At 44.2% G+C, this 24913-nt stretch overlaps 2 protein-coding genes across 2 annotated transcripts in view; both read right to left on the bottom strand.

The window, feature by feature from the left end:
* Positions 1–18730, bottom strand: part of CABIN1 (calcineurin binding protein 1) — a 116116-nt gene extending 97386 nt beyond the window's left edge. The window contains exons 1-11 of the mRNA XM_066603571.1: positions 18651–18730; positions 15457–15507; positions 15284–15376; positions 15089–15202; positions 13549–13683; positions 11791–11971; positions 11327–11456; positions 6218–6367; positions 5848–6134; positions 3635–3824; positions 2940–3073 (exon numbers count right to left, since the gene is read on the bottom strand). Coding sequence (XP_066459668.1) covers positions 2940–3073; positions 3635–3824; positions 5848–6134; positions 6218–6367; positions 11327–11456; positions 11791–11971; positions 13549–13683; positions 15089–15202; positions 15284–15376; positions 15457–15459 — 1417 coding nt within the window. The 5' untranslated portion in view covers positions 15460–15507; positions 18651–18730. The remainder of the gene's footprint in view (positions 1–2939; positions 3074–3634; positions 3825–5847; positions 6135–6217; positions 6368–11326; positions 11457–11790; positions 11972–13548; positions 13684–15088; positions 15203–15283; positions 15377–15456; positions 15508–18650) is intronic.
* Positions 18731–22609: 3879 nt separating this feature from the next.
* LOC136627998 (D-dopachrome decarboxylase-B-like) overlaps positions 22610–24913 on the bottom strand; it is an 8174-nt gene continuing 5870 nt past the window's right edge. The window contains exons 2-3 of the mRNA XM_066603558.1: positions 23568–23743; positions 22610–22914 (exon numbers count right to left, since the gene is read on the bottom strand). Coding sequence (XP_066459655.1) covers positions 22842–22914; positions 23568–23743 — 249 coding nt within the window. The 3' untranslated portion in view covers positions 22610–22841. The remainder of the gene's footprint in view (positions 22915–23567; positions 23744–24913) is intronic.

Genomic DNA, 24913 nt, shown 5'->3' with positions numbered 1-24913 from the left:
CACTGAGGAAAATTTGCACCAAATATACGTGTGAACATACCCTTGTAGTGTGACTAGGAGGAGAGCTTGTGATGATCTGTGTAGACTATACCGAGGCAGCACTTTGCATATGCATGGCTGCGTTCACACGTGGAAGATTTCCCGCAGTAAATCTGTACCAAATTTCCCCCCTTGAAGGAGTGAAATCTGCTGCAGATCCACACCAAAATCTGTGTCGAAAATCTGCAGCAAATCTGCTAGATATCAATGCACTTTATATGTGGTTTACAGTAATTATTGTCCTAAGTACACAGGGGTTCTGTGGAGCTCGCTTCATACATAGCAGGGTGTTGGCTGTCTTTATCCCACTCAATGAACGCTGCCAGGGGAAAAAAGAAATAAAACACCGGGATTGACTTTTTTTGGTCTCCCCATTGTCAAGAAAAAATGTAACAAAAAACGATCAAAAAGTATATGTATTCCAAAATGGTACAACTAGAAACCATAGGTCTTCCCGCAAAAAACAAGCCCTCATACAACCCCCCCTATCGGTGAAAACAAAGTTATGGCAGCGAGCAGATGGCTGCAGAAATTTGTTTTTAGTAGAATAGTAAAATTTGTTTTTATACATTTTATTTTTGAAAAATAAGAACAGCAAAATAGGAAAACAAAATAAATTTGGTATAGTCATGATCATGCTGATTCACAGAATGAAAGTTATTGTCTCACTGTGTAAGCTATAAGAACAAGACACCCCCAAAAATTGAATTGTTCTTCCATTTCATTTCACTAAATTTTTAAAACCTTTTCAGTACATCATATGGTACAATAAACAGTACCATTGAAAAATAAGCCTGAGCTACACAGATAAAGAAATAAGAGTTATGATTCTTTGAAAGTGGAGAGGAAAAACTACAAAAGGACAAAAAAATGGTCAGGTCTTTAAGGAGTTAATTATGCATTCAAATGTGGCCGCTAAAAAATTGCATTTGACTCCTAAATTTTTCAGTTTGGGAACCAATGGCTCCTAGGTAATTTTCTTAGGCTGGAGCAGTGCTCCAAATCATATTCTTATAGCCATGAGAACAACTTCCCCTACAGGAACATCGTAGCAAAAGCAATCCTGTACCTTCACTAACTGTAAAAGCTGGATGCCATGGACATACATTGCTGTTAATGTGAATACTGACACATATTCCAGCCGTATGACCCCTATAACTGGCCAACCAACAGGTAAATAATAGAATTTGAATCATATGGCCCACATACATTAGTGTTTAGTTGTCCGAATCCTTCGATGAAGACAGAGCTGGACAATTCTCTAAAGTCTATGGGAGTCGCTCAACTTTTCTCAGATAGAGGACGTTTCAGAAAAGAAGTATTGGGGACATTGAATTTCAACATCCAATTCTTTAGTTTGCGAGGAAACAATCTGGCACCAGAACTGTCTGGCTGCGGCTTAACTCCCTAAAACACACAAACATTTACGTGTATGGAAGAGCCAGCTGTTGGCCAAATGATCGTTCACCTGATAATTACTGGAGGTGTATGTGCACCCATAGACAAGATGTAGCTGTTGTCCAAATGGCAGATATCTCCCTCATTGAACAGAGGATACAATTATATTGAGAAGAGGATACAATTATATTTAGTCTACGCAATAATCTCTGCGCTAACAGCATCAGATGAGAGCAAAACCAGATATTGTATTGCAGGACTTGCAACCTCTGAATGCAAGAACGTTCTTATTGTCAGACATATAGGTGAGGAATTTAATTCTTACGGCACCAGAAGTCATGGAAGCATTTTGGACTAACGAATTCCAAAATTGAGTTTAGTAATAATTGTTATTTTTCTTCGCAGGACACGGAGGCATTCCTCATAGAATCAAAATGAAACTATCTTTTCATTTTCTCTGCGTTATATAGGGAAAACGGACACAGAATTGAAAAAAATGCATCTTTCCTCAGTTCTTTCCCCCGTACTCTAATATAATTGGTATAGCCAATTAAACAGAACACATTAAATAATCCTGCAATTCTCATGAGTATAAGGATACCAGATATGTACATGTTACGTGGTGACGGATGCCGCCATTACTGCTCAAAACAAAAGTCCCCATTAACATGTCAAGCCTTTCTCCCCCACCTGGCATATATGGTGTATCTGTACATAATGGTAACGCAGTTGGGTGTACATTTTTTGGTTACATTTAAGTGCAGATGAGAACAAAGCAGCAAGTGCATACATGGAGGACGAGGATTATAGTTTGCGGATTTGGGGAACATCCATTCTTCATCAAGTGGGCACAATGTGGCATAGAAGAGTTGCATCCTGATAGGACATCTATTATATTCAGAATACATGATAAATGTGTGTCTGTGCTAGAAGGTGGTCAGTGTGTGATTTTTTTTAAAAATGTTATGATTTTTCCTGTTGTAGGAAGAATAAAAGTATTTAGTTTTGATTTTGGGTACCTGGCACTTAAAAGTTGGCAGCATTTTTGCCATTTTAGTAACAAGCACATAATAATTTAAATTTCTTTTGTCCCATAACTTAGGTCAACTTATGGCCACAAAAGCCTGGTTCGGAGAATTGCAGCCTTCTATTAAAAGAAATCAGCCATCAAAGTGAGACTTAAATATACAAAATGTAGACTTGTAGGTGTTAAACAGAAATCATTAGAAGGTTATATGATTTTTAATCTATTAAAACATCCAGCTTTATCTATATAAAACCACTTTCCCTGCTGCCATTCTTCATAATGGGAGATCTCTTTGGCTACTATCTACAAACAGTATCAGTATTTTGTGTTACGTAAAGAAAGGAATCAAACAATGAACATACAATCACAGATCATTTTCATGAAATGGCTGGTAATCCAATTAGCCCTTCAGCCTGGTATTTATCCCATTTAGTACATTATTATGTAACAATGCAACTTTAAGCAAAGTACTAACCCAATTCCATGAAAGTAGTAGAATCAAAAGATTTTGCTGTGTTTCCAGCTGGGAAATTTTCTTGTTTTAAATCTGATTGCATCTCATAGTTGCCGAAGGAATCGTCCTCCTCCTCGGAGTCTAGTTTACGGAGCCTGCAGAAGACACAAGCAGCAACTAATGTACAATCCCATGGAAACTCCAAAACTATAAGTAAGCATATTAAAAAATGGCATAAAATGTTAAAAGGATTGTGTTTTTTTGGTATCACATCAGCTAAACAAACAAGTCTTTCCAAGAGTTATTTAGAGAGAAGATGGAGCAAATTATAGCGCAAATCTACGAGTACTCATTGCAGATGTAGATGCCATTTTCAGGTGCATTGACAGCCAAAAACGTACCAAATTTATAACAAAGCAGTAACCTCTTAATAAATTTGGGGCTTTTTATTTCAAAAGTACTCTGTTTTCAGACTGGCATATGTCTCTATGACTATAGCTTTTAACTTGGCCATCGGACAAAAAAATATGTGTGGACAAATGCCAATAATATTTTTGTTCCGCAGGATATGTTGTGATGTAAAGTCCTGTAATAACTACCGAATTGCAGTGAAAAGTACAAATTTATCAGTATAAGGCAATCTGTACAAAAGTACTTTCTAAACAATGTCCTCTTCCTACAAGAAAGGCATTTATCATAGCAGAGTCATAATTTACCTAGATGGTAAGAACTTTATGAGTAATTCTTGAAAATCGATTCTCTCCTCCTTCTTGCATTTAGTGTTGCGCACGCGGGCAGAGCGTCTTTTGGCAGTCTCCCCCGCATCCTCTGAGATTCTCTTTCTTTTCACTCCTTTCTTGTTCTTATCTCCACTGGACGGATCTGTAGCAAAGTCAAAGTCCAACACTGTGTTGAACAAGAACACTAAATGTAACTATAAAATTACACCAAATGCTTCCAGACATCCCCTTAACAGGTATATTCCAGGTATTTACTATTGATGACCTTTCCTCTGGACAGATCACTAATAGCTGATCAGCAGGGGTCTGCTGCTCAGGTGGCCTGTTGGTCAGCTGATCCTCCAGCCTGCTGTAAGCTCAGCAGGGCTGCATGTCTGCATTGGTTATCAGAGCCCCGAAGTTGGATTTGCATGTTTTTGATAGCTGGAGAATTTTTTTTCTCTGTTCTTCCCCCCCTTAAGAAGATTTTCTGTGTGGGGCTCAAGTGAGTGCCGTGGCTTTTTGTTATTTGTGTTGGTTATTAGAGCCGGAAGTGTAATAGAAAGCTTTGCTCTCTTTGACATCAATGGGATTGATGTCCTGTATTACACTTCTGGCTCTGATCACAATGAAAAGCCAGAAGTGTAATGAAAGACGTCGCTCCTATTGATTTCAATGGTAGTGAAGCCAGTTATTACACTTCCAGTCCTGACCACTGATGATGACATTCAGCCCATTGCACCGACAATGGGCTGGATGATCAGCCGATCGGTGAGGATGCAGAGCCGCTGACCTCTGACAATGAACTATTGGTGACCGATTCTGAGGAGAGATCATCAAAAGTATATGCCCAAATACCCCTTTAAGGTACCTGTATATGGGACGACTGCAAGGTGCATAAATGCCCCACAGCTGTTGCAATGACTATCACTCTAGTTTGTTGTTCACTGAATGGAGGCAGAGTGCACCGCAGAGCTCTTCTGGCTGCCCGCCCGCCTCCATTCACTGTGAGGGCTCAGTCACACAAGCAGAGGTACGCGCAAATTTCTGCGCAGAAAAACGTCCGCATTGCAGACATCCGCATCTTTTAAAAAAATAAAATATGGGTCTTAATTGAGCTAGTCATGTGGATTTTCGTCTGCACGCGGTGCAGGCGGTTTTACGCGTAGAAATATGCGCGGATCGCCACCTGTGTGACTAAGCCCTAATCAAGCAGTTGTTAAAAGACTGAATGACTCACATTTACACTGAGTGAGAAGGCGCGGTGGGGGGGTAGAGAGAGAGAGAGCCTGCTCGGACCAGTAAGCAGTTACTGGAGAAGAGCGATGCTCGCTCAAGTAACTGCTTTATCCGAGCGTGCTCGCTCATCTCTAATTGTTATTCATCTACACAAAACAATAGACCACGAAAATCATATACAAATAGGTAATTAATTTCCAACCTAATACCCCATTTACACTAACAGATGATCACTCAAAAGTCGCTCAAACGAAAGTTTGAGTGACAGTTTTCAGTGATCATCTTTGCATACTTTATAGTAGCTAATTAGCTACTATACAGCTATGCAGGCACAGCGGGACACCGCCGTGCTTACAGACCGTGCCCCGCGGTGAATTCACAGCAGGACACTGGCATACAGAATCTTATCAGTGCAGCCGGCTGATAACAGCCTGCTCCGCTGAGCGCTTAATTCTAGCAAGCCACGAAAACTGCACAATATCAGTGCATTTAGACCAGTGTTTCTCAACTCCAGTCCTCAGGGACCCCCAACAGGTCATGTTTTCTGGATTTCCTTAGTATTGCACAGGTGATGTAATGATTGTCGGTGCCTCAGACATTGCCACATGTGTTCTTACTATAGGATATCCTGAAAACATGACCTGTTGGGGGTCCTGAGGACTGGAGTTGAGAAACACTGATTTAGACAGAACGAGAATTGCTCAAAAAATTCTTTTGAGTGATTCTCGTTGTGTCTAAATCAGCCTTAAGCCACGAAGGGGATTAGTTGTCCATAGAAACCAAACAGTTCATTTCCAAGATTTTCTATCCTACTAAGAGAAGATGAAAGCTGGAAACTGCCAGTTATGGATAACTGTTCCTCTTCTTATCTAAAGTAGTTTTAATACACAAGACCCAAAAAATGCTGTCCTGTTTTGAGCTTAAGAATACTAGATTGCTTTCTAAGGCTTTGCTCCGACCTTGACTCTCACCTTGACCAATGGACGAATCATTATTGGTTTGGGAGGGCATGACTGGATTAGTGGTAGTAATTGTTGGGTTGGGCTCTATTAATGACACAACTGGTGTTGCTGGAGTGGAGGTGCTGGGTGTGTCTGTGACCTTTTCTGTAATGAAGGAAGTTTGGGGACTAGAATCCAGTTGTGTTGCATCTTTGTAATCTGTGAGGTCAACCCTTTTTCCCAAGCTAGGACGAGGATGTTCACATGTTGTAAGATGCCGATACATAGTCAGCAGGCTCTCCCCAAGACACTTCCACCTGTGAACACAGAACAGGTACTATTAGACAATAATATCTGTTGTCTTTCCCGCCTCTTCTGTTATTAAATATTTCACACTTACGTGAAAAATGGGAGTGGTTGAATCAGCTTCAGATCTGGCTCTTCGGGCTTCACATTCAGAGCTTGCCTCTTCCTGCGTAATTCTAATGCCTCCTCCACAATTCTGTTTGCCTCCTCCTTATTAACATCCACATCATGAATGGACAAGTCACTGAAAAAAAATTAAATCAGATACATACATACAATCAACATACAGCAGTACAAAACATTAGTGTGGTATATCTTTGATGCTTATTATACACTAATGGGGCATATGAACAAGAGTTATGTTTTTGGCATAACCCCTTTAAGAGCCCTATATTCCTGGCTTGATGACCAGCTATGAATCAGTACTATCCCATTGTGTGTTTCTAATAGAGGTTTATACTTTGTACTGCACTTTGGACCATTCATAACCATTTTGAAATAAACTGTTATGAAAGCCCTGAGCTATAAATGATACACCAACACGTTACAAGTTCTGAAGTTACAAGTCACTATCTTAGGGCTCCTGTCTAAGGGCAGGTCAGACCACATATGCGTGACCCCAGCTTACCTGTCTAGCGTCTCTTCTCTGTGCTGCGGATGTGGCAGCCTGCGCTCTGGCACGCATGCGCAGTAAAGTGGATGCCGCGCTGTCACTATGGCAGTGACGCAGTTTTTGTGGCCATTCTGCAATGATTATGGAGAATATCTGCGGAAAGGATGTCTTCCATTGACTTCAATGGAAGCTGCCAGTGCGTAGCCTGCACAAAATTGTGGCATGCAATGAAGTGGAACTAGGTTGTCTTCAGCAACTAATCCAGGTTACGTTTGGGCACCGATGACGGCTTTGCTCGTGTCTGGAGACCTAGGGGTGAGCGTCTCAATCCTGCCTTTGCTGTGGAGCGGCACACTGCCCCCTGCTGGTGTGATGGGGGGGGGCATCGCATATGACAGTTGGTCACCTCTTATTGTGGTATGAGGGATGAGGACAGCTCAGCGATATGTTCAGGACATCCTGCAGCCACATGTGTTCCTCTCATGGTGGCTTCCAAGAGGTATTTTCCAGCAGGATAATGTTCGGCCGCACACACAAGGGGGTCACAGGAGCCTCCCCAACATTGTCACACTTCCGTGGCTGCCCGAATACTAGATGTATCGCTAATAGTGCATGTATGGGACCATCTGGGACACCAACTTCGACAGCCTATGGATTTGCACAATCCAGAGGGTCAGTTACAGCAAATGTAGACTGATATGCCACAGGATACCATATGGAACCTGTATGCTTCCATGCCAGCCCGTATCACATTTTGTATCCAAGCTGGAGGTGGTACAACAGGGTACTAGAGCCTCCATGCCCGCCCGTATCACATCTTGTATCCAAGCTGGAGGTGGTACAACAGGGTACTAGAGCCTTCATGCCTGTCTGTATCACATCTTGTATCCAAGCTAGAGGCGGTACAACAGGGTACAAGAACTTCCATGCCTGCCTGTATCACATCTTGTATCCAAGCTAGAGGCGGTACAACAGGGTACTAGAAGTTCCATGCCCGCCTGTATCACATCTTGTATCCAAGCTAGAGGCGGTACACCAGGGTACTAGAACCTCCATGCCTGCCTGTATCACATCTTGTATCCAAGCTAGAGGCGGTACACCAGGGTACTAGAACCTCCATGCCAACCTGTATCCCACAGAGAAAGTTTCATTTGATTCTGACAACTCCTAGGTACTTGAGTTTTTTTGACAGCAAGTGTAGTTTTTATGTTGTAATAGCTTTAAATCATATTACACGTAAAAAAAAATTATATTCTTTTTGTCTTGACATTCTAACCCCATAACTTCTTTTAATTTTCCATTAACAAGGATTTGTAAGAATTTGTTTTGTGGGCCAAACTATAAGTTTGTTGGTACCAATATGGAGTACATGAAAGTTTACTACTAGAGATGAGCGAGTATACTTGCTAAAGGCAATTGCTCGAGCGAGCATTGCCTTTAGCGAGCATCTCCCCCGCTCGAGACAGAAGGTTCAGGTGCCGACTCGGGGGAGCGGTGAGTAGCGGCAGTCTGCAGCAGGGAGCGGGGGGGGAGAGAGGGAGAGATCTCCCCTCCGTTCCGCCCCGCTCTCCCCCGCAGCTCCCTGCCCGCTGCCGGCACCCGAACCTTCCGTCTCGAGCGGGGGAGATGCTCGCTAAAGGCAATGCTCGCTCGAGCAATTACCTTTAGCGAGTATACTCGCTCATCTATATTTACTACTTTTTTTTTCCTATTTTTTTTTTTCTACTGGTGGGTTGATGAAAATAACGCAATTCTGACAATGCGTATATTTTTCCTGTATAGACTTAACTGTGTCGGATATACAATGTCATATTTTGATATCTCTGACTTTTACGGATGCGATGATATCAATTAAGTAAAAAAAATTTTACTGCTGGGCACAGCTATAGATATAGTAGAGAAAGTAGTTATATTGATAAGCGCTAAGCGCTGGTGTCCCCATGGAAATAATGATGCGCCTCCAGGTCTTGGCAGGGAGATGGCTGACCAACAGGGACGTGCTATGTCATTGCTGACATGGCACTTTGTGATTGGCTGGATGACTGTTGTTCTGAAGAGAGGATTGCCTTTGTTGTGATTAGCCTGGTCTCTGCATATCCAATGAACTGCTGCCGTGTAGGGGTAGGTGATTGGATGGTGATCTGACAGGAGGCCCAGCTTAGCCTATTTAACCTTGGTGTTCAAGTGGGTGCCTCGTGGCTGCCATCAGTACCGTATATGATGCTATTGAAAAACTATATAGTTCTGATATGAAAGCATGTACATTGTAGATATTTAAAGGGGTTGTCTCGAGGAAGCAGTGAATTTTTTTTTTTGGCCAGTCCCCCTAATTAAGCATATATTACTAAGCCCCCCTGTAAATTACTTTTCTAGCTGGTTTGTACTTACAGTTCCAGCGTTTCAGCAACTTATAAAAAGTTTCCCAAGATGGCCGCCGGTTCTTTTCCCATCGCTTGCTGTAGCCCGACGTGCGCGCTCCCGAGACGCTACCAGGTGTTTCTCCCTGACAACCAGACGCCCCGCAGCTGCCGACTGGACCCCGGGATTGAACGCGGCCGACCACGGCACACAGTCACTCACCGCCAGGCAGCAGGTGACCGGCGCAGCCCCCCCCCCCCCATCACAGCGACAGCCCCCCCCCGGCACAGCGACAGCCCCCCCCCCGGCACAGCGACAGCCCCCTCCGGCACAGCGACAGCCCCCCTGGCACAGCGACAGCCCCCCCCGGCACAGCGACAGCCCCCCTGGCACAGCCCCCCCCCCCCCGCCACAGCGGCAGCCCCCCCATCACAGCGGCAGCCCCCCCCGGCACAGCGGCAGCCCCCCTGGCCCATCACTTACCTGGGTGGCAGGACAGCTGGGCGGCTTCTCGGGACAGCTGAGCGGCTCTGCAACTTCCTCTAACAGAGGATGGTACAGAATGGCCGCTCCAGCGCGCTCCCGAGCAGTGACAGCTCGTCTGCGCATGCGCAGAAGAGCTGTAGCGAGGAGCACACTGAAGCGGCTCGTGCTGAAAGGAGAAGACCGGACTGCGCAAGCGCGTCTAAAAAAGCAAGCTGCCAGCGAATTTAGACGGAACCATGGAGACGAGGACGCTAGCAACGGAGCAGGTAAGTATATAACTTCTGTATGGCTCATATTTAATGCACGATGTATATTACAAAGTGCATTAATATGGCCATACAGAAGTGTATAACCTCACTTGATTTCGCGAGACAACCCCTTTAAGAACATTGCTATGCAGGGGTTAACCTGATAGAACACAGAGTTATGTGAGATGATACAGGGGTCAGAAGAGGATGAAAGGGTCAGAAGAGCGGTTATGTTAACAGTGTCCAACTTTCAAGCAAAGACTTATACAATAAAAAAGAAAATCTAATAGCACACCTATGTATACTATGCATCTAGTATAAACAACTAAAGTAAAGTAGATTTTAGAACAAGTATTAATAAAAGTTATGTTTTAATCCCAGATTTTTTTCAGTAATATTTTCAGTTAGGTTTTAATCCCAGATATTTACTTCAATATTGCACTATACAGTACTTTTACAGGCAGTCTATTAAGCCTTGCCATGGGCAGGGCTTAATAGTCCGATATCCATGGCAGGTCTGGGGACCTTTATAAATCCCCAAGCTCTCATAGCAATTTATCAGCACTCTATCATGTCGCAGGTGGGTCACTGAGATTCACTCAGACTAGCTTAGAGGCTGCAGTCAACATAGTCAGAACAAGCTGATAGCTGCTATGTATGGAGTGAGCTCAGCTTCAGAGCCCACTCCTTACATTCCCCTGCAACGAATGACGGATACATGGGGATTAAATAACCTGGCTACAAATAAATAAAAATGACCCTCTTGCTAGCTGCAACTGAATAATTAATCGGTTTCCATTCAGTCTACCTTTTCTATAGACATGTGGATATAAGGGCAAAAGTTACCCTACTGAGTAATGGACAAGGACTTTCACACTAGACAGTGCGACTTCTTCATTCTCAGAGTCAGTCCGTCACCGATAAATCCTGCGATAATAGGATCATAAATAGAGATGAGCGAGCATACTCTTTTTGGGCGTTTTTGCACTCGAGCACCGCTTTTTCCGAGTAGCTGACTACTCGGACGAAAAGATTCGGGGGCGCCCGGGGTGAGCGAGGGGTTGCAGAGGGGAGTGGGGGGGGGGAGCTCTCCCCTGTTCCCCACTGCTACCCCCCGCTCCACCACGCCGCCCCCCAAATCTTTTCGTCCGAGTAGTCAGTTACTCGGAAAAAGCGGTGCTCGAGTGCAAAAACGCCCAAAAAGAGTATGCTCGCTCATCTCTAATCATAAATCTTAGTGATAAACCATCACCTTATTAGATGTGAATACCCCTTTATACAGTACAACATAAAGGACTAGGCACAAGTGTATCCAGTCACAACAGCTATCATTATTGCCAAGTCCAAATAATTTGCCTCCTGACCAAAGACATATATGATGTATATATATATTATGCATCTATTTACACCACGCTGGCTCAAAATACTTTTAGCTTTTCTGCCAAGAATACCAATGCCATGTTCTATACAAAGAGGTTACAGTTACTGAGCTACTTACCATTTCAAGAACATGCGGAAAGAGTCCTTCCTGAGACATGGCTGCTCTTCAAAGATCTTTTCTTTTAGTACTAGCCCTTTGCTATAGCGACAGTCTTTCTCTAAAGCCTTGCAGATGAAGTACAAACAGGCTGCAGATAAAGACACCAGGTAGGATCAGGACAGTCATAATAAGATACACGCTTTGTAGTGGATATTCACTCTGATCTATAGAGTAGGGTCTTCAATCAAGCAGACCTTTTCTATGTAATCTATATGCCCCAGAAAGCATGCGGACAGGGATTGCCTTAATGGGACAGCCCCTTTAATCTGCAGTACATAAATCTTTCCAGTTACTTCGTCCACTCACTATTTCTGGACACTAAATAGTCCTTCATACACATTTCATCTTACACCTTCCATAGCGTTCTTAAAATACTTTTTGACACAATTGCTTAATACCAATTCAGTATTCTTTGTACTTACTGCTATAATCAAAGATAGTGTATAGGACAGTGACCAGGTTATCCAAACAAGGCCAATGATCAGGATTACACTGAAGTCCCTCTTCAAATGCATGTCGTGCTAGTGGAATGCGTACTAGGCGAAGAGCCAGCTGACCAATTTTATACCACAGATTGACATCGGTGGAGTCTAACATGACAGCCTGTGATAAAATAAATAGGCAAAAGGAAGGAAGAAAACAAGAAAGAATTTAAAAAAATGAAGGTCCACTTTCAATCTTATGTGAACCGATTTAACAAAGTAAAATTAGGCACTAGTGATGAGCGAGTATAGTCGCTAAAGGCAATTGCTCCAGCGAGCAGTGCCCTTAGCGAGTACCTGCCCGCTCGAGACAAAAGGTTCGGGGGTCGGCGGGGGGCAGGGAGCTGCGGGGGAGAGCGGGGAGATCTCTCTCTCCCTCTCTCTCTCTCTCCCCCCCCCCCCCCCCCCGCTGACTGCCACTACTCACCGTTCCCCCGCGCCGGCACCCAAACCTTTCATCTCGAGCAGGCAGGTACTCGCTAAGGGCACTGCTCGCTGGAGCAATTGCCTTTAGCAAGTATACTCGCTCATCTCTATTAGGCACCATTCACATTTAGCCTTTTGCTTTACTGCATGTTGCACATTAAAAACTTAAGGGGATTCCCCAAGGAAGAATACTATTGATGACCTACCCTCGGGATGCTATAATCATTAATAACTTGAAAGGAGTTGTTGTGTTGATCCAGAGATTATTCCAATTGCTAGATTGGAGTCAGGAAGGATTTTTTTCTCCTAAATGAGGAAAATTGTCTTCCAACTCATTGGGGTTTTTTTGCCTTCCTCTGGATCAACATTGAGGTGTAACAGGCTAAACTGGATGGACATATATCTTTTTTCAGCCTCACATGCTATGTTACTATGTTAGGATAGGTCATCAACAGTTGATCGACTGGGGTACGTCGCTCAGGCCCCTGACCGATTAGCTGATTGTGCGCACAAACAGTGCCAAAATTACACAGGGGTCGGAGCGAAAGTCTCTGCTCCGACCTCTGTGAAGTGACCGTTGCTTGAAACTGCAGGCACGTTTCGCGTTGATTTCAATTAGAGGGGTATTATGGTTTTAGCAAATAAGGGGTTATCTTTAAATAATATAAAGTTACATCATTTTGCAGAATATTTTCTGTACCGATTTCTCATGGTTTTTAAGATCTCTGCTTGCAGTTATTCATTAAGAACCTTCATATTTTTCACCAATGCATAAAAATCTGTCCAGTTCATTTGATGATCACTTGGAAATACAGCTTGTTACACCTACAATACTTATCAGAGCTGTATCTCGTAATGAATTGTCCAACTGTGTCGAGGACAGGTTTTCATCCTGTATAAGTAAATAATGAAAGTTCCTATTCAATGGCTGAAAACCATGAAGGGCTGATACAGAAAGCATGTTCTGTTTGACTTTATTTTACAATGAATAACCGATTTGTTAAAACTCTTTAAAGGAGTTTTCCCATCATAGTAGGTTACAGTGTATTACAAGAAAATGCCATTACATCCCGATCGTGGAGGCCTCACCAGTGGACATCCACAAGCGCGATGGAAGGAGGCAACTACAACTCAGCTTCATTCAGTTTAATGGAGCTGTGTTGCAGTTCTCTGCACAACCCACGTTTATGAGAGGCACTGTGCAGAGAAAATGCCAACAATAATCCCAGTGATCATGGGAGTCCCAGAAGTAGGCGATTACCAACAACATACCTCTAGGTTATATTCCATTGCCGTCTCCAAGTCATCTCGTTTTGCTGCAAGCTGAGCCAAGTTTTTATATGTTGAATACTTTAGCATTAATCCAGGATGCTTTAGGCCCTCTCTTTCTTCATTCAAAGGGACCGCCTGAAACACAGAACACATTTATTATGCAACATATTCCTTTTCATAGCAAGTATACCAATGTAGGTGATTTAAACTGGACCATGGAACATACAGGCAAAGGAGAAAAATTGAAAATTTGGTCAGTGGTATCCACACAGATATCACTGGAGAAGTCTAATATAGCATCTATGAAAGACAGTTGGAGACAGACCACGGATAAGATAGAGAGGGCACCCAACACATTAACAAAGGCTCAACATTAGCATCATTACGTTTGTCCAAGGTAAATACAAAAGCATTGATATTAATGTTGAGCCTTTGTTAATGTGTTGGGTGCACTCTCTATCTTACCCCGTGGTCTGTCTCCAACTGTCTTTCATAGATGTTGTCTTAATGGTTGTGTCATCAGAAGCAACCCCTCTCAGAACACGGGGCAAACAGCTGAGCAATTCTGCTCCTTACATCTCCACCAAAAATTTTGGTGTGGCGGAGCGGGGGGTAGCAGCGGGGAACAGGGGGGAGCCCTCTCTCTCTCCCTCTTCTCCCCACCCCCCGCTGCAACCCCCCACTCACCCACGGCACCCCCCGAATCTTTTCGCCCGAGTACGGAAGTACTCGAAAATCGCGGCGCTCGGGCGAAAAAGGGGCGTGGCCGAGTAGGCTCGCTCATCTCTAGTTTTTATTTTAAACTTTTATTACCTTCTTTTTTTTCAATAATCAGTAAAACTTTTTTAATCTTATTTTTTCTTTTTTAAGTCCCCGGAGGAGGCATGAACATACACTGCTTTGATCAGTCCTGCAGTATGCTGTAATGTCATAACATTACATTATACGGCGATCTGACAGGAATTCTATCAAGTCCCACCTCAGGCATGGCTATGACAGCCCTGGGGCCTTTCAGAAGGTTGACGGCAGGAGCCGGGTGTAAGAAACAGCCGGCACCTGCGTTGTATGGAGGGGGAGCACCCCGCGATCTCCCTTCATACATACCTTGAAGCTGCAGAACGTAACTGTACGTCCTGTAGTGTTAAGGGGTTAATGGGACAGATTTATGATAACTGTCTAAAAAGGAAAGATGTCTTTCTTGCACATAGCAACCAATCACAGTGCAGCTTTTATTTTGTATTTTGCTCTTGAAAATGAAAGCTGTGCTGTGATTGGTTGCTATGGGCAATTAACTGTCCCATTAACTGCAGGACACACAGCGTTGTCAGAGTGTATCCTCGAGGCCAAATGAAAGGTGTAGACTATGTGGACTCGAGGGACCAGCTACAGAACTGAGTATGTCACTGATACGGTGATGGATTTCTCAAAGAAAATAAAGCCTAGTGTGCTTCTATGAGTTTTCTGATCCTGCAGAAATATGAAGCTGCAGTGAAACAGTCAAGCATGCAAATGTGAAAATAATACAAATAGATAAACTCACTTCCTGCAGCAGACGGGTATCTAGCAGCTGGTGATAGGCCTGGGAGGACTCATCATAGCGGTCAAGCTTCTGTAGGTCCAAGGCCTTGTGATAAAGTGCAAATGCTTCAGCTTCCTACAAAGAAAAAGACAAATCAATGAGCCTGCATGTATGGCACACAGTACCAACTTCAAAGAATGGCATTGCTCCACTCGCCTGCGCCTCTTTGGTCTGTGTTTTGTGACTTTTAAAAGTTTCTTCATGTTCTCCCTCTACAGTTGAAGCTGCATTTAGGGCTGCTATGCGAATCTGGTGACAAAGTAATGCAAATAAGTAGGATGACAAAAACAATTGCTCCTAACATAAAACTTCAAAGTGACTTGAATTACCATTCTGTATGATTCAGCGTGGCTCGTTACAGATACGGACAGGTACCCATTCTAAAAGAAACAGACTTAGTTAAAAGTTTGTTAAAATCTCAACTTACAACATCAGAAAACAAAGAATTACGAGCACTGCATGATGGCAGAAAAACAGACTGGAGACGACGGAGATTATTTACAGATATTCTGGGGCTACTTAGTGATGGAGGTGCCATGCTTTGTCAAAATGCCAACATCCAGCGCAGCGAAAAATTGGTGAATGACTTGGAAATCTTGGCAAAGTTACTGGTCAACAAATCAAACTTTTTATTCTGTATCTGGTTTGGAAACAGGTTGATTTAACTAATTTTGGGATGCTTAATTCAGTGGAAGAATCAGATTCTGTCTATCACGTCACATTTCTGAGATACAGAGCACTATTACATAGACAATAATACAGTATTGCCAAATGTTTGGTTTTAAATACAAAACAAAAACACTCAGAACTCAACAATGTTTTCCTGGTAATGTATCTGTGAATATGAGACCAATAATAACACTTAGGCCGCCTGCAGACGACCGGGTCGGATCTGACTGCGAGAATTCTTGCAGCGGGACCCGACCCGAGCGCCTGCAGAGAGCACCGCGGACTCACCCGCTCCTGCAGCTCCGACTCTTTCATGTGCCGGCTCTGTGAGCCCCACACAGAATTAGAGCATGCTGCGGCTTGTTTGCTGCGCGTGATTTCGCGCAGACAAATTGCGGCAGTCTGCACAGGATTGCGTGCTGTAAGGCAATCCTATGCAGGCGTCCAGGGGCAGAAATTCTGCGGGGAATCCCGCCGTGGAATTTCCGCCCGTCTGCAGGCGGCCTAAGATTTATACATCGCTACGTTTAAACTGATTTGGCAAAATGGGATGATGAAGCTTTTCTCTTGTATGGTGTTTCATTAGTCTCCCTAACCAGAAACCAGCAGTAATCCCCGATCATTGAAGGGCTCCAGTGTCCTTGATAATGATACTCCATACTAAGGATATCTTGGTAAAAGTGTTCACCATGTTCATCACTGAAGGCCCCCACATTTTCCGGGATGAAATCAAGGTGAAAATGTAAAAAATGAAGAGAAGTGGTTCATGCAGATTACTGTGTGACTGTGCTCAGTGAGAGAAACCAAGTAATCCTGTAGATATGATACCTTTCAATGGCTAACAAAGATACATGATGTTATGGCGAGCTTTCGGTATATCACCCCCTTTGTCAGGCTAATGAATGAAACTAGTTTGGAAGGTACATAATAACATACAGATGCAAAGGGGAGGGGGAGAACACATTCCTCTTTATCTAAATAAATGTTCACATACAGAAATTCGAGACTGTTTTGCACTCAAAACAACAAATAGAGCGGAGACATAAATCGTAAATCAGTCCACTGAGCACAGGACAGTTTTATGATGTGTCTTCTCTTTCCTTCAACCTGCACATGGAAGGAGATGCAGCACCACCTCGTGGATTGCAACATTACTACAAGTCAAGTTCTGAATTTTTATGAAGTTTTAAAGAGAAAAATAAATAAATAAAAAAATTATGATTGGGAAGAGGACATCCCTCTTGATCTCGTTCAGACCTTTCATATTTTCCACTTATGCAAGAATCCTGGGCTGAGGTTCATTCTATTCTTGAGGGTATCAAACATGACTATAAATTTGTACTCCCAAATTCTTCTGTAATGCTGCGACTTGAAATTGACCTTCAGTATAATAACTCTCATCTGCTCTATACAACATGTACTAAACAGCACAGATAGGCGTGCGCACATTGATACGGGACGCAAATTTTACATCCACAGCAGATCAATTATAGCAGCGGAAGTTCCGTGTTGATCCCACCTCTTCAAATGGGGGGGGGGGGGGGATTTTCACACTAAAATCTGGGTTAGGGCTAGTTCACACGTGTAAGTAAATACACAGAAGGGCCCATGGTTCTGCTATGCAAATGCGCAGCTTTCCTGCATGTTCACTGCGCCGACCCATTCACTTCCATAGCCTATTCCGGTGAGTAACACGCACCAAAAATAGAACATACTGCGTATTTTTTCATGCAACCCAAAATCACGTGAAAAGAAACGAATATGTGAACGAACCCATCAAAATCAATGGTTTCTATTCACTGCGCATTACAGGTGTAAAAAATACGTCCATGTGAAGGAGTCCTTAAAATCTGTGGAATTTGGGGCAGAACGGCTGTGGAACGTCTGCTGCGGACACTGCAGCAAATTGCGCCCCTTCACACAGCCGTGATTTCACCGCGTATTATGCCTTGAATGGAGTCGATGAAAGTCCATGGGTTTTCATTTGACCGTTCACATTAACATATTTACCCTGCATGTAATACGTGCGTGAAAAAGATGGCAGCCTTATATCTCTAGGAGTGGCGTATGCAACGCTGTCCATTCACAATACCCTGCGCATGCGCAGCGCGGCGCACGCAACACCGCTAGGGGACAGAGTGGGAAGTAAAAAAGAAACAAGTCCGACTGCGTATGGTGGCGTGCCTAAGATACAGTTGTGGGGTCGGACCTTGCTGCTGGTCTGGGGAAGAATCAAGTGGTCCCTAATGGGATGAGCCCACCCCTTGTACGCCGCAGGGTACTTCTGGTGTATGGACTAGGATTAGGGATTGGGGTTGCGCCATATCTGGTTGTTGGCGAGTGCTGCCGACACGGCTGCTGTTTTGCCTTAGATACACGGCGGTCATGTACAGCGCACCATCGCTGCCATACACGGTGATAGCCGGCTCCCACGGCGTTAAAACAGGATAACCCAGCGTCCTCCGCATACGGCCGTAGACTGATGGACATTAGTGTAGCAAATTATAATATTTATACGAACACGAAAACCCCAGCTGCTCTCTGTGCGGTGGTCAGCCGGGGGTCAACCGGAATAACATCACCCGCTAATTAGTAATTAGCAGCCCAGTGCAGAATGACAAAGAGAAGGACACGTGTGTCTGCAGCAACCCTGGGAGACAGCAGTCACGTGACCTCCGCCATACCCGCTCTATGACAATGCCGGGACGTGCGGCTCTCCGTAGAGCTATGGCTTATCTCCCCATGGAATGAGTAAGGACGCTCGGCCCGCACAGCCCTCCTCCCCTCCGTGCACCGACACCGGTCCCCGCGCTGTATTCTAGAAGAATTACCCGGAGGAAACCTTAAAATTCACCTCTGGTCACCACGGCAACCGCCTCCCGCACTCATCCGTGTTGGACCGCATACACCCAGTAGTATCGCGGCAACTGGTAGGCTAAACTCCCGGCCACAAAACGACCAATCACAGCAGACCTTTTTCCAAGCCAATCAAATCGTGAGTTGTGCTGGAAGGGCATGAACCCGGAAATGTCTTGACTGCGAGCGAGAAACAACACCGCCCTCTAGCGGAAGCCTGTGTGGTTACACGTGTGCGCCGGCAGAGGGTGATATCAGAGGAGCTCCTGTCTGTGGTCGGGGCCGCTCTGGTGCAGATACTGGGAGCCCCTCCTGTGGTTACAGCCATGATATGCTTCACTAGCAAAACTGTCTTGCATGGATTTTAATGAACGTATATTTAAAGGGCGCCTGTCACCTGCTGTTAGTGCCATAGGCTGGGATCATGGGCTGACAGTAGGTGACCCGCTGAGTCCAGGGGTGTAAGTGTTATACTCACCTCCCCTGCTGTTCCCCCGGTGTCATTCTAATCGTATAATAAGCGGACTACTTAGCACGGCTTGCAGCGCTCACGCCTGGGGAACAGCAGGGGAGGTAAGTATAACTTCCCCATTCTTCCCTGGACTCAGCGGGTCACCTACTGTCAGTACAGATGCTTAGATGGGGGTCATGGTGCAACACGGGGAAGGAGGGGGGGGGGGGGGGTAGGATTGCCACCGTCTTCACCAAAAAATACTAGCCAAATAAAAAGGGGACATGATTTCGGGGTGCAGACCGGCCCAATTTACCTCCCTTATTCCTCCAAGAATTGTATAAATAGGAAACTGGCTGTTAGTATTCTTATATTGTGGCACTATCTAATGCCGCTAATACCGGGGGGGCAGTCCGCATTGCCCCCCGTATTGAGACACTAGCCATAGATATTCCCTATATTGGGGTACTATGGTAGTTGCTGATGCCCACATAAAAATGCACCTTGGACAGCTGCACTCAAGGCCTCCTGCCCACGGGTAGATGTTTGCTGTGCGTGTCCGCACCGCGGAAATGCAGTAAGCAGTGCCCATAGCATGCTATGGGAAATTGATTTTTCTCTGCACACTTGCGCAAACCAATTGCGGTTTCCACAAGCAGGGGAAAAATCGCAGCATGCCGCATATTTCCACAGATTCCACACAGACGGCTTCCATTGAAGTCAATAGAAGCAGATGGACCCAGGCAGCAGGGGGGAAGAAATCTGTACTGCACATGTGCAACGGTGAGCCTACGGGTCCATCCGCAGTACAGAAAAGAAGCCGAAATCCGGCTATGCAGTGTGCAGGAGGCCTTAATGTATGAACATCTGAACCCCGTTTTGTCGAACCAGCCAGTTTTCAGCATTTTAGTTTCTCTTTATCTAACGTAAGATCACTGGTAGTGTATAAAGTTGTAGTTAGAGGGACGGCTGCGGAAACTGTGCCAGCAATTACTACCAACCACGTCAGCCTCCATCCCCAGAAAGAGCTCACAAGCCGACCCGGTTCTGAACAAGGATCGGTCATAATCACCCCCCCCCCCAGTATCGCTATGAACCATGTATCGCCATCATTTAGTAGCAGCACCTTGTCCTTGTTATCAGCCATCCACATGCTTTCATATCAAGCCCGCAGCCGGAGCCGTTACCTGTCCTTGTGGCCCGCACAAGTGCTAACTTTATTAACAGTTTTACCGGCAATTTATATTGCTGGTGAAAAATAATTTCTAGCACCAGCCGCAGGCATCCATATTAGCTGAGCCGATGTTTGCTGGTTTAGTGGCAACGCTAATACTGGGAGAAACAAGAATAAAGCATGCTAGGTTTGACTATGCCCAAGCCACTGTGAAAAGTGTCTAGCACCACCTTGTCTCCTTGTCCCACTGAATAATACCTCAATAGAAAGATGGAAGCTTATCTGCATGCAAAAATCAGAGAACTGTGGGGTTATGAATACTGTGGGGGTCACTTACTACTGCGGCTACTGAGGGGGGGGGGGTGTCGCTATTACTACTGCGGCTACTGTGGGGGTCGCTATTACTACTGGGGCCACTATAAGAGTCACCATTTTTACTGGGGCCAGTATGACTACTGCGGCCACTATAGGGGTCACTATTAGGGCTTGTTCACACAGGCGTAATCATATTTCGGTCGCACGCTGTGTATTTGCGCAATCCAAAATCGCTTATGCCTGCATATTTGGGCACGCAAAAAAAGAACGCAGATGGGCCCACTGAAATGGTGCGCAAATATGCAGTGAATACATAGGTTTCCTGTGCATTCACTGCGTATTTGCGCGGCCCATTCACTACAATGGCCTATTGGAGTGTGTAGTACGCAAAAAAAATAGGTCACACTGTGTGAAAATATACATCATGTGAACGAGATCATTGAAATCAATGGCTTCTATTCACTGCATATTAATGTATGCAAATACGCTTGTGTGAACAAGCTTTTACTATACTGTCCTACAATCGGCCCTTTGAAGGTCACCATAAGCCTGATGTGGCCCTCGGTGAAAATGAGTTTGACACCCCTGTCTTAAGCCAAAAAACTTGTATGTCAAAGCATTTTTTCCCATTGAAATGAATTCAAACGCCATTAATGCGTTCCGCATTCATGGTGTTTCAACTCATTTCAATGGGGAGACTACAAGTAGGGGGAAAAAAAACCACTCAACTACTGCCGGCGTTCCGCGATGGTCTGCGGCGCTGCTGCTGCAGGGTGTCGCATCCTCCTCCACGCTGAAAGAGCATTGCTTTCTGGATGCGGGGCTTGAATGTCCTGCCTCCAGCAAGCTACTGCTTTGGTTGGTTAGCTCAGCGCCACGTCAGCCAATGAAAGCCGGCGCTGTGTTGACCAATCAGAGCCATTCAATTAAATCATTGAATGGCTGTGATTTTATATGATTTTAGTATTTTATATGGCGCTGATGTCCACCAATGTTTAATTTGGTCTAAAAGTGTTGCAGAGAAATAACGTTTGATGTAAAGGGCCTTCATGCCCCCTATTTCATAAGGCTTAGTTAAAGTGGAGAATTTAACTCCAGCATGAGCTGCTCCAAATACATTTATTGAGGATAGACTGGAGTTTGGAAAAGAAATCATTACAGTTCCAAAGATATGCAGGATACGTGGCAGAATCATCATTTTAATCACTGCTATTCTTTCTGCCAAGGAGATAAAGGGCATTCGAAAATTATTTAGAATTTGTGGAATATATTATGAGAAGGCAATTACTGGTAAATGTAAGGGAGCTGGGACTTGTTAAATGCATACCTAGATATCGAATGAATGAACATTCCATACCTCTGGAAAAAAATTAGGTATTTATTGCCTGGTTTATCGTCAATCCCAACACTTAATAGTCCAGATTTTATTTACCTTATAGTATGACATTTTTCCAAAATCGGAAAGTATAGACTGAGCCCGTTTTAGGGAAGATGTAAGATCTGTTGGTGCTAGAATTACATTATCGGAGTGTTAATTCCAGTTCAGCAAGTGAATTCCACTGTGTCAAAAGCCTTGCGCAGATTGTATCCATGATGTGTTCACATAGCCTTATTAGGATAGAGCTGTGTGCTCTACACAGGTTGACACTAGCCCACACACTGGCTTTAGACTGACCATTTATTGCACGGTAAAGTTAACCATGTCCTTCCTTCTGTCATGAATTTGTAGAAAATAAAAAAAAGTTTTAGGAGATTCCTTAGAATTGTAAATTGGCTGTGCTGTCCTGCCTGCAGGTTGTTTAACGTTAGTCCTGCCTTTCAATGTTAGTGTTTTTTAGAGTTCCTAGCATGAGCTGGGATATTCATTATAGAATATATCTACACCAGTCAGCAAATCCACGTCAAAAATTCACATTGGGCCTCATTGACAAAAAAAACAAACTGAGGAATGCAGGCATCGAGAGACAAAAAGCCTAGAAGAAAAATTCATGAAAATACACATACAGATAGACCAAACTGAAAACAAAAACTATATTTTTTATTGGACCATTATACAGCCACCAATAATAGAATGTGCAGGTAAGTGGGGACTGCAGTTGCCAGAATATGATGCAGTATTTTTAGGTCTTCTATCTGCCCCCCATTTTCTTATTTGACTTGATGATAAATCAAAGAGGTTATTTTGGACTGGTAAAAGAAGAGGCAGGAATGTGTTCTAAGAGAAGGTCCCATGGGGTCTACTGAAGGCATCACAAGTAGGTCATAACCGTTCCCTTCTTTCCTATCTGCCACGGCTCCAGAGGGTGAAAGCGGATTAGAAACCTTTAAAAGAACATTTAAATAAAGGATTATATAGAACAATTCCAACATCACACATATAGTTTTATACCTCCAAGACCCAAATACGTTCATAAATCTCTATCATGTAGTCAGTCTGCATTCATACAGATACAGTATCTAAACTACTTATTTCTTGTTGAGAGTGGATGGAATCAGAAGCAAAGTGTTGGGCCTCTTACTAAAATTTATGGCACCATGGGTCCATGCAAGATGGCACAAGGTTAGGGTTATGGACATCACATATCAACCAAAGTGGAGAGCTACTGTAAATAGGCGGACTCCGTATAACTTTCACACACTGCCATATAGGCTCTATTGGACTCCCCACGTACAAGATATTCTCCCCTAAAAGCACTGTACTTGCAGCACCCAACAGAGCATCCCACTTCTTTCTGGCACATTCATACAGGATCTGAGAGAAAAAACTCCCCATCAGCCTCCCATACGATGTTGGTGGCATCTGGAAGTACAGTACTGCACTTATATACCAACCCTACTACTGCTCTGTATAACCCAGCCCCATAGTACAGCTGTATGTACAAGTCCTAAGAATTTCCTGGAGTAATCTCCATAGAAAGCATTATACAAATAGATCTATAAATCAGCAGTTTGTGTTACCCCTGTATGTACCGTACCTGTCACGTTCCAAGTTTAGTTCTTTTATTACAAACTCAAAGAACTTGGCACTGTGCTCCTTGTTCTGCTCGGCAGTGCCCACAACTCCGATGGAAGAGATGATCAGCTGAGCACAAGGGGCCGACGATCCGCCTATCACCATTGACAATCCGCTCCTCACAGTTGCATTGACTCTCTGTGGAAACAAATAAAAGCAGGTCATTTCATAGAACATAGTCCCTGCTCTTGTAGGTTACAATTTCCCAACCAAAACTGGGGAATTGCACAACTGCTATCCACTAAGACTAGATTTGTTTGTCCAACAGGATTTCAGGTCAATGGGGTTTGTCTGACGCCATTCGAGTCTCGTATGGGCCGGATACAGCGCTTCTAGTATTTGCATTATTCAACTGCTTTAACAGAACCAAACAACGAAAATTATATAGAAGGCCTAAAACAGCCGTTAAAGTGGTCTTAGTAATTCATGACCCATTTGAATCCACATATATAGTTTGTGCCTCTCACTTATGCTGGGGACATTAAGGCTAAAGTACACACATTCTTACAATTTAGCATAGGCCGATTTTCACCGAGGTCCACATCAGCCTTATAGTTGCCTTCAAACGGCCGATTGTAATGTATAGTCAGGGCGCCTTCACACTTGTGAGAAAAATCACTTGTTTTTTGAGCGATACGAGAGCGAGTGAATACGCAGAATTATGAAACCAATGATTTTCAATGGTTTCCTTCACATTTGCGATGTTTTCACTCATGTGATGTTGCGTGGAAAAAAAAAATTGTGTCGTGTCCTATCTTTCTAATATTTATTTATTTATTTAAAATTTCCCAGGTTTCCCTATGGCTGCCTGCAGACGACCGGGTCGGATCCCGCTGCGAGAATTCTCACAGCGGGATGTGGTCCTGTGCCCCTGCGGCTTACCTTCTCCCGGTGTCTTTATTTTCTGGTATGCCCTGGCTGCCAGTCAGCCGATGCATGCGCAGAGAGGGGCCGGCCCGTTACCAGTGACATTTCTGTGGGGGCCTCTGCGAGACCCGCACAGAAATAGAACATGCCGCAATTTGTTTTCCACGTGTGTCTTCACGTGGACAAATCATGGCAGACTGCCTACGATTGCATTATCTAATGCAATCCTATGCAGGTGGGCATGAGCCGAAATTCTGTGGGAAATCCCACCGCGGATTTTCCGCCCGTGTGCAGGGGGCCTATGGAGCCTCCTTTTATTGCATCGCAATGCATGAACTTGCAATTTTTGTGTGATGCGTTTTTAACATTAGAAAGCCCTAGACTTTTGCACTAAAAAAATCGCGGCAAAAGCATGCGAAAAAAAGCATGCAAAAGAATCGC

The sequence above is a fragment of the Eleutherodactylus coqui genome, chromosome 5 (assembly GCF_035609145.1).
Source record: "Eleutherodactylus coqui strain aEleCoq1 chromosome 5, aEleCoq1.hap1, whole genome shotgun sequence".
NCBI classification, from domain to species: Eukaryota; Metazoa; Chordata; class Amphibia; order Anura; family Eleutherodactylidae; genus Eleutherodactylus; species Eleutherodactylus coqui.
This window is presented reverse-complemented; position numbering and strand designations above follow the sequence as displayed.